At 33.5% G+C, this 14,916-nt stretch overlaps 1 protein-coding gene and 1 long non-coding RNA gene across 2 annotated transcripts in view; one reads left to right on the forward strand and one right to left on the reverse strand.

Moving 5' to 3' along the window:
- Nucleotides 1-14,916, forward strand: part of LOC128655973 (cytochrome P450 2K4-like) — a 66,373-nt gene that overhangs the window by 38,221 nt on the left and 13,236 nt on the right. Inside the window, 3 exon segments of the mRNA XM_053709590.1 lie at nucleotides 38-214; nucleotides 2,718-2,859; nucleotides 5,812-5,996. Of these exon segments, the coding sequence (XP_053565565.1) occupies nucleotides 38-214; nucleotides 2,718-2,859; nucleotides 5,812-5,996 (504 nt within the window).
- Nucleotides 2,505-14,916, reverse strand: part of LOC128655976 (uncharacterized) — a 52,380-nt gene continuing 39,968 nt past the window's right edge. Inside the window, exon 2 of the long non-coding RNA XR_008401954.1 lies at nucleotides 2,505-2,847. This is a non-coding gene — a long non-coding RNA (uncharacterized LOC128655976). The remainder of the gene's footprint in view (nucleotides 2,848-14,916) is intronic.

The following is a 14,916-nucleotide window of genomic DNA, read 5'->3' on the forward strand; positions in this document are numbered from 1 at the left end:
TTTTGAGCCTAATTTTCACTTTTCTGTTTTTTCTAAGCTATACAATATATTTCCATCTTTGATGCGCTGGATTCCAGGAAATCACAAAACAATTCATAAAAATATTGCAGAGTTTCAAAGATTTATTAAAGAGACATTTACAAGTTACGAGGATCACTTGGATGTAAATGACCAGAGAAATCTGATTGATGCGTTTCTGGTCAAGCAAAAAGAGGTAGTGTATAATACTATGTCTATCAATATTTCATTGTTCATTAAATGGAATTTTTGTATTGTTAGTGTTTTTTATTTTAATAGTAATGTTACATTTTTTTAAGGTAAGATTATCTTTTTTTATTTCACAGGTAAGTTTTTATTTTTTAAGGGAAGTTAGTTTCATTTTGTTTTTGGTAAAGGTAGGGTTCATTTATTTTTGGTTAACTAAGTAGGTGTTAGGTTAGGGGGTTTAGATGTTACTGAGTTACTTTGCGTTGGGGGGCTGACAGTTTGGGGGTTAATAGTGTAATGCAGACTTTAGGATGTGGGGGGCTGGCAGTTTAGGGGTTTATAGTGTAAAGAGGAAGTTTGCGATGTGGGGGGCTGGCAGTTTAGGGGTTAATAGTGTAAATAGGTCGTTTGCGATGTGGAGGGCTGGCGGTTTAGGGGTTCATTGTGAAGTTTAGTGAAACTGTTCTATCTGGCCAAACTCTTTACGTGACCTTTCAGGTCACGTAAAAAGTTTGAGAGGTAAAAGCGATTGCATTCGCACAATCACATTTACTTTCAACTTATAATATGAGCGCATATTACCACTCTACGCTACCCAAAAAAAATTACGGTAATTTTAACAATGTGCCAATTGCAATAGGGATTTGAGCGGAAAAGAACACTGCAATCTCGTTTACGCTCCTAGTGCTAACGATAGCGCTCCATAAATGCTTTAAATAATGATGAAAAAGAGGTTAGCCTGAGAATATTGTGCAGATGTATTTTCAAATTAATATTAGTTGCTTAAATATTGAAGAATTCTGTGTAAAGTTTTAGTTTCTGTAAAGTAACGGGCACCATCATGTTATAACCTAGGCCCTATCTAATCTCTTAATCTGAAGAAAGTTAGGGACATTAAATTTAGCTGATAAAATTACAATCTTATGGGGCTTAGCATCCCTTTACATACAAAATCTGTCTCTCTAGGAAGGATAGAAGAGCCCATTTTGCTTTAAAGGGACAGTAAAGTCAAAATTAAATCTTCATAGAGCATGCAATTTTAAACAACTTTCCAATTATGTCTATTATCAATGTTGCTTAGTTCTCTTTGTATCCTTTGTTAAAGAGTAATCCTAAGTGAGCTCAGGAGCATACACGTATACTTAGCCATATGGCCTAAGTGTTTGCAACTATGTATAACATTGTTTTAAATATTTTTGCAAACTCTGCTGACATAGAGTGTCTGCAGCATTCTATGGCAGCTGTGTTTAAAATTATGTATAACATTGCTATAAACATTGTTGCAAACACTGCTGCCAAATGGATAAAGACACGTGCAGGCTCCTGAACTCACAAACGCTTACTCTTAACCAAAGGATACCAAGAGAATTAAGCAAAATTGATAACAGAAGTACATTGAAAAGTTGTTTAAAATATCATGCTTTATTCAATCAAGTTACATTCTGACTTTACTGCCCCTTTAACATAATCTTTTTTATATATTTTTGGTGTTTTCTTGTGCCAACATCACATTATTATTAAAGATGTAGATTTGATTGAAACAATTAGCTAATGTGACCCCCTACAGTATTATGGAGCCCTTAAAAGGACAGTAAGACCTTATAATTACAATAGTTTTCTGCGGCTAGAAAATTAACATAAGTCATCCAATCAGGCCTTTTTACTTGAGTAGATGGAGCTTGCCACTATTATTTTGTTAGCAAAAATGTTGCCCTTTACTCCTTGGAACTTGTAATGAAAAATGCCCTAAATCACATTCAGGGCTTTAGTGTCTCCGACTACACTTTCCAGAAAACCTCACTAGCAATGCCACTGGTTTAAAAACTTGCAGGACCAAAGTATACAAATGCATAATGAATAACTTAACCTCTCTTGGATTTTTTTTTTTTGGACCACAAAGTCTCATCAAAGTCACCTAGTAGATAGCTGATTAATATTTCTTTAGCAATTACCTGCTACTAAGGGACTACTTATAATTTTCCTTCCTTTATATGAGGGATTGTATATGGATGTGTATTTGGTGTATGCTGTCTTTAAAGGGTATTGACTCTGGGTGATACAATATTCCTCATAAGATGTCTGCTATTTTAAATAAAGAAATCTGCCAGTCACAAGGGCATGATACTCCTTAATAGAAAGAAAAAGGGTATGGATATTTTGAATGTAGCAGGGTTAGGCTTGTAAAGTCAGCAGTGTGTACTTCCATTTGCTGCACCTGTCTAAAATGACATGAGGCAATATAAATAATAAGTATATTTTGTTTCACCATGCATAACTAAACATTTCATATTACAGTGTAAGGACTTCATGTTCCTTTAATGAATGTTACAAAACACCTAGCTTTAATTAAATAACCACTATTAGATAAATATATAATTTGGTGACTATTACAGGATGAAAATATACAGGTACTACCATTGTGTTTGTTATGTTGTTTTGTTTTTAACGTTATGTTGCTTGTTGATTATGTCTAAAAAAAATTACAAAACCTTCTTAACTATAAATTTCAGGAAAAACCTACTCCTGGATTATATTTCCACAATGAAAATCTAGTTAATCTTGTATCGAATTTGTTTGGTGCTGGAATGGAGACAACATCAACCACTCTTCGCTGGGCTTTTTTGATAATGATGAAATACCCTGAAATACAAAGTAAGAAACTGATTTGTATTTTATTTTTTTAATTATGATATGAAATACTCATTAATAGTGAGGAAACCTGTTTGATAGTAAGTGTCTAAATTGGCAATAATAGGGTCGATCCTAATCTTACTGATTTTTTCCCCACTGTTGGAAAAACCTGAATGGACATTTGTTCCTTGACAAAGTGATCACATTCTTAACAAGTCAAATACATCCGAGATTGTTAACACACATCATTTTCCCACAACAGTATATCGGACTCCTGATAATAGATATTGAACACTGAAATAATGAATTGGTTAATGGAGTTTGTGTTTTTTTACATTTTGGTACAGCGGTCTTTATGATAAGTGTTAAATAATATGAATGACATTTGTATATGGGCATGATGTGTATACTAGTCATGTTTTTAAACTTTTAATTTATTTTAAAAAAAAATTGTTATCCCATTTTGGCTAGTTTTTCATCTAAAATCAGGAAGAACATTGCAGAATATTAATTTCCATCAGAAGAAAGTGGCTTCAACAAATATCTTCTATAACGGATTTTAATAATTCTTACACTTTAAGTAGAAAGGTTTTAAAGATAGTGCAGAGTTGCAGAACTTACAGTATAAACCATGTTTTAAAAAAACCCAATGTGCAAATTATGTTTTCAAAAACCCACTGTACAGACTGCTATTTCCAAACCGCAATCACACTGTACAGAACGTGTTTCTTTGCTGTTTTTATATAACTGTAAGAAGATTGCGGTTTTAAACAAGGAAGACTGAATTGCAAATACTCCCAATCAAGTCAACGCAATTGCCAAGAGAAATCCCAAAACGTATGAAGTATGAAATAAAAACTTAGGTATTAAAGGGACAGTCTAGGCCAAAATAAACTTTCATGATTCAGATAGAGCATGTAATTTTAAACAATTTTCCAATTTACTTTAATCACCAATTTTGCTTTGTTCTCTTGGTATTCTTAGTTGAAAGCTTAAACTAGGAGGTTCATATGCTAATTTCTTAGACCTTGAAGCCCACCTCTTTCAGATTGCATTTTAACAGTTTTTTCACCACTAGAGGGTGTTAGTTCACATATTTCAAATAGATAACACTGTGCTCGTGCACGTGAAGTAATCTGGGAGCAGGCACTGATTGGCTAGACTGCAAGTCTGTCAAAAGAACTGAAAAAAGGGGCATTTTGCAGAGGCTTAGATACAAGATAATCACAGAGGTTAAAAGTATATTATTATAACTGTGTTGGTTATGCAAAACTGGGAAATGGGTAATAAAGGGATTATCTATCTTTTAAAACAATAAAAATTCTGGTGTAGACTGTCCCTTTAAGAGCTAGATGGATAAACCCCCTTTTAATCTATGTTGAGGTCATGATTTCCATTTTTTTGTGTTTCATATATATATATATATAGATAGATAGATAGATAGATAGATAGATAGATAGATACAAAGAGTGGTTTAAAGGCGCAAAATAGAGATTAAAACTGAAAATTATTCAGTTAATATTCATGAGGTCAGACAGTTGATAAATAAATGAATTAGTACAAATTCATACATAAAATTAATAAATAAAATTTCACTAAAAATTAATACAGTAAAAAAATTAATACAGTAAAAAAATTAATACAGTAAAAAATTCAATATAAAATTAAATAAAAACATCAATAAAAACTCTTAAACATATATAAAAAATGTCCAAATAGCTGTAGCAAGTAGATAGATAGATAGATAGATAGATAGATAGATACTAGCTGTTGCCCATGACTTCGCTCGTGTGGATTTTGTGAATTTAGTGAGTTTTCGTTAATTCTCTGCATTTCTCGTATATAGGCACCAATCAGTTAAGTTGTGGGCGGGGCGTTTGGCACATCAAAAATATTTTATTATTCTGTTTACAATTACTTTAATATGAAATTGTAATTATATATTATGATTAAACTGTCAGATGTGAATAAAGAGTATTAATTTAAGTGGATTTTTAAGAAATGGTAAAACACGTGTTTCTTTATTTTGAAAGGAGAATCTAAATACCAATTTTAATGTCTGTAACATCTTTGGTTTTTGATATATAGGTATCCTCATAAATACCCCCCCCCCCGTTTCAGCCCCCCTAAAGTGGATTTTCTTAAAATCGTTAAATGTTTCTTTATTTTTAAAGGAGAATGTAAATACCAATTTACCAAGAAAGTTGGCATGTAAAGTTACTTTATAATGAAGTATTAAAATAAACTTACTTTTCTAACATTTTCGGTTTTTGAGATATAGATATCCTCATAAATCATTCCCCTTAAGTGGATTTTCGGACATTCTTCTTTTCACAGCCAGCCCAGAGCAGCTTCCCCCACTCGGAGATTCTCTCTTCACACGTCAGTAATGACTAATCCGGCTTCCTCCAATCACAGCTTTTCCCCCAGGGGAGTCATTGACTGAGGCCATGCAGTGATTGGAGGAAGCTGGATTAGTCATTGCTGATGTGTAAAGAGAGGATCTCCGGGTGGGGGAAGCAGCTCTGGCTGTGAAAAGAAGAAAGTTACGTTTTTAACCAAAACGGCTGCTTTCTAAACTTTGATAAATGAAAGTGCCCCTGTTTTTAATAGTATTTTTAAAAACCGGGATTTCATTCATCAAAGTTTACCTTCACTTTAAAAGGAAGGAGACCGTGTTCCTGCGCTCTGATTTTGCTGCTGTAGCTTGGTCTGATGGGTTGCATGACCAGGCTTACTGAGACCCTCATAAATGTTTCTAGATAGTATTCCCAACACATGTTTACTTCTTCTCAAGTAACATTTGTCTAGAGATGCTTTATGCTATAATATATTGTCTTATACCTTTCCACTGTCCTCATATACTAAACTTGCATTTTTACATAAAAAATTGACTACTGATGTGTAACCTTTCAGATAAAGGGATTATCATTTAACTGAGCAATGAAATAAATGTTACTATGTTATATTTAGAAAATGTGCAAAATGAAATTGAAAAAGTGATTGGATCAGCTATGCCCCTAATGGAACATAGAAAAAAGTTGCCTTATACTGATGCAGTTGTTCATGAAATTCAACGATTTGCCAATATTCTACCAACAAATCTTCCACATCAGACTACAAGGGATGTAACATTTAAAGGATATTTTATTCCAAAGGTAAGTAGCAAACTGTTTTTATTATAGTTACGTTAAAAGTAATAACCACAGTAAGTTAGTCATTATTTAGGACTAACATATAAACTAATCATAAAATAAATTGTTTTGAAAACCTAACAATTTTCTGCATGTGTTCAGAGAACGTATAAAGTCAAACAATGAACTGAAAATTACACAATGGATAATAAACTGATGAAAAATAATTATAAAACACAGGACTCCCAGTAAAAACACTTATTTCATTTTACTGTAATATAAAAAAAAAAAACAGACAACACTTTTCACGTATTTGCAGCCACATAAATGAAGTTGATTTCTGATGGGAGCATCTGACAATGTTGCATATTTCATTCATGTGTAAGGCAGATTCAAAATCGCAAACTCTTCTATGTACCATTAAAGGCATACTAAACCCACATTTCTTCTTTTGTGATTCAGATGAAGCATGCAATGTTAAGCAACTTTCTTATTTTCTCCTATTATCAATTTTATTCATTCTTTTGGTATCTTTATATGAAAAAACAAGATTGTAAGCTTAGGAACCGGCCCATTTTTGGGTCAGCACCTGCGTAGCGCTTGCTGATTGGTGGATAAATGTAGCCATCAATCATCAAGCGCAACCCAGGTGCTGAACCAAGAATAGGCGGGCTCATTAGCTTACATTCCTGCTTTTTCAAATAAAGATAGCAAGAGAATGAAGAAAAACTTATAATAGGAGTAAATTAGAAAGTTGCTTAAAATTGCATGTTCTATCTGAATCATGAAAAAAAAAAAAAAGTTAGTATCCCTTTAATGATACTTAAACCAAATAAATACATAAAGGTTTAATGGTAGAAGCACATGAGTAGATTGCCGAAGAGTGAACAATGAAAGATACACTGATAAATATGATAAAAAAAGGAAGTAGCAGTGTGTTTGTCTGATAGAGAAAGAGACTGAGATTAAAGGCAGAGTACAGTTCAAAGGGTGTTGATAATGATTAACCAACTTGAAAGACTGATGTTATTTTGCTTTTTAAAGGAACAAGCACTAATTTGAGATGCTAAAAGTTTATGTATGACACAAAAAATTACAGTTGATGAGAGCCCATTGTATTCAAAGCTGCTGCAGGAATGTAATTTCAAGTGTAATGGGCTCTCTCCCACCCTCAGTAGGTAGTTGATTTCTGCTGCTGTTTTTTGTTTTCAAAACTTTTGTATAACCAACACTGCAGTATTGAACATTTCAGAATAGGTGGTTTAAACAGATTTCAAATGACAAAATAAAGGTAAAAAGCTACAGTATTTGTATAGCAATTAATACACTCCAGCAGGTAAAATAAACAAATGCGAATACATTAAAGGGGGTGAAATGTTTACAGTAAACTGTACCTTTAAAGGATTACATTCTGTTATAATTTTTAAGCTAAACAACTAACATATTAAAGTTAATAAACATTAATTAAAACCTACTGACCTATATTTTCTCCAAAACTAAGTTTCATAACGTTCTAAAAGTTATATATTTTATTCGCCGATGATGTCACGTTATCCTGCCCACTATTTTCAGCACTGCATGTTCAAAATACTTAAACCAATAACTTTGTTTTTAAAGCGCCATTTTGAAACCTAGGTATTGTAAACGGATTGGTACAGAGCAAAGGATACCCACGGAGTGGGTTTGGAAAACAATTAAATTTGCAGACAAGATTTCTGATATACAGTAGAGATATGTTAATGAAATGCTATTGATAAAAAGCGTATTTGGGGTAGTTAGTTAGTAACAGGCATAGAAAATATTTACTTACAGTGGCCCTTTAAGTTGTAGATATTTACTTAATTGTTGGAAAGTAACACACCCACTAGCATAAAAACATTTTTTAGCACAAAAACAACTGACTTTAATGTTCCTTAAAAGGGCCCAAGAAAATATATCTTTAACTGTGAGCTACAGAAAAGAGTTTTAATAAGAAATAGTATTTTTGTCTGAAAATCTTATCAACATTTGTAGTCATTGCTGGTTGGAGCAGTATTTTATGTGTGAACTTAAGAAGCAGTGAAGATATGTTTATATATGTATATTACAGTAAGTACGGACTTGCATGAGATCTGTATCCAAAATAAAATGTTTTAAAAGCTTTTTAAACTGACTTTGCTAGCACAATGTGCAGGGTTATGCAAATTAAGAATTAACCACTTGAAAAGTTGCCATGAATGTATATCTTATCTCCATTGATTTTTGGCCAATTTGACAGTTTTTCAAAGCTAGAAGGTGCTAGTTCATGTGTGTCATATAGATAACAATAATAATGTGCTCACTCCTGTGGAGTTGCTTAGGAGTCAGTACTGATTTGGTGTAGACTGTCCCTTTAAATGAATTGGATAGAGCATAACATTTTAAACAACTTTCCCATTTACTTTTATTATCAAATTTGCTTAGTTATCTTGGAATCCTTTGATAAAGAGTAGGTGAGCTCAGGAGCATGCACGTGTCTTAGCCATCTGGCAGCAGTGTTTGCAACAATGTTTATAGCAATGTTATACATACAAAAATTGCTGTCCTATAATGCTACAGATACTCTATGGCAGAAGCATTTGCATCTATGTATATCATTGCTTTAAACATTGTTGCAAATATTGCTGCCAGATAGCTTAAGAACCCTATAAAGAAAAGGTTTGCAAGATCAATGCAAAATGGGTAACTATTCTTACTTGTTGTATACTATTTATATAATTTCATAAAAACCATACACTTTTAACATAGCTAGAGGTCTAAGAATGAAATATTTTTCAACCATGGTACATGTTTGTAAAATAAGTTAAAAATTGTAGATAAGCTTTTCAAATGAAATAAATACCACTACTTTCAATACATTTAAAAAAAAAAAAAAAGATAAGCTTAAACTGACATTATACACTAGATTTTCTTTGCATAAATGTTTTGTAGATGATCCATTTATTTGGCCTATACAGCTGTTTTTTAATAAAATGTTTTCTTATTTTTAAATAACATTGTGCTGATTTTCAGACTCCTAACCAAGCCCCAAAGTTTTTGGAGAATACTGATGTATACCAACTCCAGCTTGCTTCTGTTTATGTAAAGAGTCTTTTCATATGCAGAGAAAGGGGGGGGAGTGTCTGTTTTTTTGCTATAGAACCACTTGCAGTGGGTGTTCCAGCTACCTTTTCAACAGTGCTAAACTGTGAGCTTCTAAGTAAGTTTTTAAACGGTTTTATACTGTATTTTTAGAACAGTATCTGTGCATATTATTCTATATAGTAGTGTCTACTACATGCAGTAAAATGAAAATTGGTGTATACTGTCCCTTTAAAGGGACAGTAAAGTCAACCTTTGCAGGGTTAAACACATAGGGGCCAACTTAACAGGAGTTAAGGAGTCTTAAGACCGCTGCTCCTTAACTTGTCCTTTGGGGACGGCGGACAGCAATTCGCCCGATCGCATACGATTGGTTTGATTGATACCCCCTGCTAGCGGCCGATTGGCTGCGAATGTGCAGGGGGTGGAATTGCACAAGCATTTCACTATGACAGCATATGCTGTCGGCATTTATTGATGTCCGCTGCACTTTGATAAATCGGCCCCATAGACTTGCAGGGTTGGTAGTGCTAAAATTACACGTTCTTACTAATTTTTGCACTGCACTTTTAAATATTTGGGGCCAGATTACAAGTAGAATGTTATTAAATGCTCCCGCTCGATCGTTAACTGTACTAGAAGCAAGCTATTTGCATGTGTCAGGTAACGCACATATAACAAGTTAAAAGTAAAACAGTTTTCCCTCGAGCGCTAACCCGACGAGCATGAAAAGTCGAACTTACAATATTGCACGCGTGATAACCTATTCCCCCATAGAAGTCAATGGAGCAAAAAAGTGGTGAAAAAACACTACTCGCGCAACCTTGATTGCATATTCTTATGATTGTTTTTGGGTACAATATATATTTATACCTATATACGGACATACTAAACTGCATATTGGGATGATGGGATGATTGGCTGCAATGCTAAACACTATCACTAGATGTCAGTATACTTTTTACACACATTCATGGTAATGACTCTGCTGTAACTCAAAATATGCTGTCCTTTGCTTGATACTAAGTTGCAAACAGTAGTTGCAAATGTTTAACTATTCACTTGCTGATATATATATACAGTTGTATAATGGAATCACATTAAATAATATAATAGAAAAATGACTAATTTCTTTTGTAGGACTAGATTACTAATTTAATATAGTACATGTATGTGCAAAAGAACACCTTTAACCTGTTTTGATAGGAACCTGGGAATAGATGGTTTAAACACGGGGATTATGGCTTACACATGCCAAGGAAAATATTTGTTTTATTTCTGATAAGAATATGGTTATAATTATTTTTATACATGGGTATTATGGGTGCAATATCATGGTTACACATGCAGAGGAACACATTTGACTGGTTTGTGATAGGAATAGGGGTGTAATTATTGTTCTACGTGGGGATTAAGGGTGGAATATCATTGTTAAACATGCTCAGGAACATATTTCACCTGTTTCTGATAGGAATATGGGTATAATTATTTTTCTATGTGGGGATTATGGGTGGGATATCATAGTTACACTTGCAAAGGAACATAATTGACCGGTATCTTATAGGAATATGGTTATAATTATTTTTTTATATGGGGATTATGGGTGAAATATCATGGTTACACATGCCAAGGAACATATTTGACCGGTTTCTGATAGGAATATGGGTATAATGATTTTTCTACATGGGGATTATTGGTGGAATATCATTCTTACACATGCAAAGTAACATATTTGACCTGGTTCTGATAAGAATATGTGTAGAATTATTTTTGTACATGGGCTTCATGGGTGGAATATCATGTTTACATTTGCCAGATAACATATTTGACTTTTTCCTGGGTATAAATATTTGTATACGTGGGAATTATAGAATAGTATGATTACACTTGCCAATTAACAATTGTGACCTGTTTCTGATAGGAATATGGTTATAATTATTTTTATACATGGGGATTATGGGTGCAATGTCATGGTTACACATGCAGAGGAACACATTTGACCTGTTTCTGATAGGAATATGGTTATAATTATTTTTCTACAGGGGGATTATGGGTGGAATATTATGGTTACACATGCTAAGTAACATATTTGACCTGTTTCTGATAAGAATATTGGTATATTTTTGTATATATGGGATTATGGGTGGAATATCATGGTTACGCATGCCAAAGAACATATTTGACCTGTTTCTGATCGGAATATGGTTATAATTATTTTGGGGATTATTGGTGGAATCATTGTTACACGTGCCAAGGACAAATTTGACAATTTCCTGATGGAAAGATGGGTATAAATATTTTTATACATGGGAATTATGGGTGGAATAGCATAGTTACACATGTCAAGGAACATATTTGACCAGCTTCTGATAAGAATGTGGGTATAGATATTTTTACATGTGGATTATGGAGGGATTATCATGGTTAATTATACAAGTAACATATTTGACCTGTTGGAGTTGTCAGAATAATTTCTGAAGGTCATGCTTAAATATCTTAAATGTATCCATGTTTCAAGGATGATCCTTCTTTTAAAATGAACTGTTAAATTAAAAGTTTCTTTAATACACTTTGCATTGCACGGAAGCATTGCGCTCATGAGAGCGCGCTTCCATAGGCTCCAAAGGATTTTTGATCTATATAATTCAGTAATAGGTTGTATTTCAATAAATGCCATTTTGATGTTCATGCTAGTTCTGTTTTTAAAAATTGTATTTCTATGATTTATATTTGCTTTTCATGCTCTTATAATAAGTACACAGAAAAAAAAATCTTCCTTACAAAATGAAACTACTTGGAGAAATAAATAACAAGAACTTTTCCAAAGTGACGCTGTTGACCATATAAAAATACATAATTGACAATTATTTCTTCATGACTAGGTAAGAAAAGAAAGGGGAGCAAATGGACCGTTATCCCACACCTGCACACTCTAAATGTACCCTAATAATCAGGAGAACAAACAATCCTCCTTAGGAGTGATGGTGCAATTGCCAGTTTTATGCATAGAAAACAAAATATGAAAACATCACAGAGCAATATATCAAGAAAAAGAAAACGGTCCGTGAAGTGGTTTATAAAAATGCTCACTCATGAGCTGTAATTGCTCAGTTAACACGGCTTAGAATGAGTCCTATCAGGTTTCTGTATATCCCTTGAAGCAATACTCAGTCTTAACAAGGAAAGAAGGAGAGATTGATCAGCAATACATATTTATTCTAAATAAAAGAAAACTATAAAAGTCCTTTTATATATATATATATATATATATATATATATATATATACAGGCAAAGATTGGTGTCTGTGCACTCTCACCAAGATCCAACGACTACCAGGGTGCTGTGTGGTGAATGATAAAGAAGCAAAAAGAAGCACTCACTGGATTTTCATCAAAAAGTGATCAAAACTTTAATGTAGATTGTGACGTTTCGGGACAGCAACAGTCCCTTCCTCTGACAAACAAACACTGAACAAAAGCAGCCTTAAATAGGCTCCCAAACACACTCCCCTCAGGATCAGCCAATCCAGACTGAATAATTGAACACACCCTTGAAGTGACCAATAAGGAAACATGATACAAAATCGTGTATGTGACTAATGAAACATAAACAACAAAAATGCTTTAAAAACAAATCCCCCTTGGGCCCCTAATGCTGGTGGTCATGCCCCCTAACTGAAATACACATCCTATATGATTGTCAATCAAAAAATAAATCGTAAAAATCGTTTATTATAATCTAACCAATCAAGTATTGGCTTGCAAACTTCAATTGCACTCCGCTCCAATACGTCATTCCTATAGTTACTACTCAGCCCCTTGTTGTCAGGGACGCCGAAACCATCTATAGTGAAAACAAAAGACACTCTTGCTGGTCCGCCCCTAATTACTAGGGACGCGATCACCGGCATGGCTATAACTCACAAAGGAACCGGCATCTCAATACACAGTATCGCATGTTCAGCTGGATTAATTGTTACATGCGCTTTCAAAGATAATGATAATGTGTAGCCGATCGCTCTGGGAGAGCTATTAAGAATGTCAACAAACCTAATCCAATGGCCGAGTGCCGTGTCACAAAATGGGCGTGTAAAAGCCTACAAGTCTTGGAGTTACGTATGCAGTGTTATAATTCATCGTAGCCGGAACCATACACATAAACTTACAATAACCATGTTGTGAACTACAAATCAAAGCCTCTTGCTCAAATCGATCAATATGCCAGCAGACATATTATGGGATCACCATACCAGAGTTGACAGAGTGTACATAAAAAACTAAAAATAAAACTAAAGTTAAGAGTGAAAAAAGATCGTGCCTATAAGTGTGTTTATTTAAATGAACTTATTACGTGATTGTGCTTATAAACGTATTATATATGTTTTATCAACATTCAAACATTGAGGCGAAATTGACTAGCCCAAATGGGCGTGTATTTAGAGTGTGATACCTGAAGGAATCTATTGTTCAGACCTCTACTTGAACTACCACTTAAATATTCCATCATATAAACCCCATGTTAGTAAACGAATCCTTGTGTGGAAATAATGGAGAAAACATTTGGCATATATCGCAAAACGATCACCTGAAAATATTAAAAACAGTGCATAAGAATCTATTAACCCCAACCTGTCCTATCTCTGCCCCAATCATGAATGTCTAGCTGTACCCCAGAAGGAATATAAGGGGTAAAAGGGACTTAACCAAGTGGAAGAGAACTATGTCATACAGGGCATGACCAAACAGCAGAAGGATCCAATAGGGATCGTGTAAACACTCATTGGAGTGATACACCACATAAACAATACAGTTCAAATAAAAACAATTAAAAACAAAAATTGGCACATGGAGAACTGACAAATAACAGATATTTCATATTGAAGAGGTAATGTCAAAAAAGGGACTATTATCTAAGCAAATAACAAGGAATATGTACAAGTTAATGATATTATAATGGTCTTTACCCTGAGGTAATTTAACAAGGAAATACATAATGTCAAGCTATATGCTTGAAATCTTATTTCTAAGGAATGGAGGCCAAAAAATTATATTAGACCAAAATTTGGAAAAATAGAAATATGAAATAAAAAATAAAAAATAAAAAATAAAAAATAAAAAATAAAAGAATAAAAGAATAAATAAATAAAATAAAAAATATATATGTGTGGGATCAAAATCAAAAATAAGTAAAAAAATCAGCAAAAACTTCAGAAACTAAGAAAATCAAGCAAAAACAATAACAAAAAATTAATAATTAATAATTAATGGCAAAAAAATTATTATAAAATAATCCACAAATTAGATCAAAGAATAGACTAAAAAATAAACAAAAAATAACAAAAAATTGACTGGGTAATGGACTCATGGACTCTCATCAGTATAACTGTCGAATGTCGTGGACTCTCACAGAGTCTGAGATTCTCTTAGGGCCTCCTAAGGAATCATAAAAAGCAAAATTCAAAAAATGAGAAAACAAAGTTCACAAAAAACATTGCCATCCAGTATGGGTATTGAGTCCTCTGGGGTGTATAGTCCCCAATTCATAAATCCATCTTGATTCCTTGCGTAATAGGAGATTACCCCTATTCCCTCCTCTTCTAAGGATTGGCACATGGTCAATGAGTCTAAATCTTAAATCATTAACTGAATGTCCCGCCTCCAAAAAATGTCTCGCCACCGGTTGATCCGCCTTGCCATTTCGTATTGCCAGTCTAATACTGGATCTATGATTGGCCATCCTTGTTTTGGCATCATCTGTCGTCTTACCAACATAGAACTTGCCACATGGGCAATTTAGTAAGTACACCACAAATTTCGTGGTACAAGTGAGGAAATATCTGATGTT

The sequence above is a fragment of the Bombina bombina genome, chromosome 4, assembly GCF_027579735.1.
Source record: "Bombina bombina isolate aBomBom1 chromosome 4, aBomBom1.pri, whole genome shotgun sequence".
NCBI lineage: Eukaryota > Metazoa > Chordata > Amphibia > Anura > Bombinatoridae > Bombina > Bombina bombina.